Source organism: Pteropus alecto, unplaced genomic scaffold, assembly GCF_000325575.1.
Source record: "Pteropus alecto unplaced genomic scaffold, ASM32557v1 scaffold9, whole genome shotgun sequence".
In the NCBI taxonomy this organism is placed as follows: domain Eukaryota; kingdom Metazoa; phylum Chordata; class Mammalia; order Chiroptera; family Pteropodidae; genus Pteropus; species Pteropus alecto.
In genome coordinates, this window is record NW_006442106.1 from 299933 (window position 1) to 300726 (window position 794).

General features: G+C 55.3%; 1 protein-coding gene across 1 annotated transcript in view; it reads left to right on the forward strand.

The window, feature by feature from the left end:
- The window catches only part of LSR (lipolysis stimulated lipoprotein receptor), a 20919-nt gene extending 20125 nt beyond the window's left edge, over positions 1-794 (forward strand). The window contains 2 exon segments of the mRNA XM_015595602.2: positions 1-584; positions 667-794. The exon segment at positions 1-584 is cut by the window's left edge and continues 7 nt beyond it. Coding sequence (XP_015451088.2) covers positions 1-584; positions 667-702 — 620 coding nt within the window. The 3' untranslated portion in view covers positions 703-794.

Sequence of the window (794 nt, forward strand, 5' to 3'; positions counted from 1 at the left end):
GGAGATCCCGGCCTTCCCGGGGCCCTGCCCTCACTCCGATTCGGGATGAGGAATGGGGTCACCACTCCCCCCATAGTCCCAGGAGGTGGGATCAAGAAACCCTCACAGAGAGGCCCAAGAGTGGCTGGGGGGCTGGGCGGCCCCGGGCCCGCTCTGTGGATGCTCTGGATGACCTCACATGGCCAAGCTCTGCTGAATCGGGGAGGAGGTCTCCCCCAAGTAGTGGAAGGCGAGATCGAGCTTATGTAACCCCCCGAAGCCGCAGCCGTGATGACCTCTATGACCAAGACGACCCAAGGGGTTTTCCATATTCCCAGGATCCCCACTATGACGACTCCAGATCTAGAGACCGCCCTCATGCTGACCCTAGGTCTCACTACCCCCGTTCCCGGGACCCTCCGGACAATGGTTCCAGGGCCAGGGACCCCCAATATGATGGGCGGCTTCTGGAAGAGGCCTTAAGGAAAAAGGGGCCAGCAGAGAGGAAACCTTACAAAGAGGAAGAGGAAGCCTACTACCCTCCAGCACCTCCCCCTTACTCTGAGACGGACTCCCAGGCTTCCCGGGAGCGGAGGCTTAAGAAGGTGAGTGAACACTCCCGGCTTTAAGACCTTTCCTGGCCCCTCTCAAGTCCTGAGCTCACACCTTTTTCTTTCTCCTTTGCAGAACTTGGCCCTGAGTCGGGAAAGTTTAGTCGTCTGATCTCACATTTTGTATGTAGTTTTTGTACTTTTTTTTTAAATTTGAAGGACTACTGATGATCTTCCCTGTCTAATAAAATATATGATCACAAA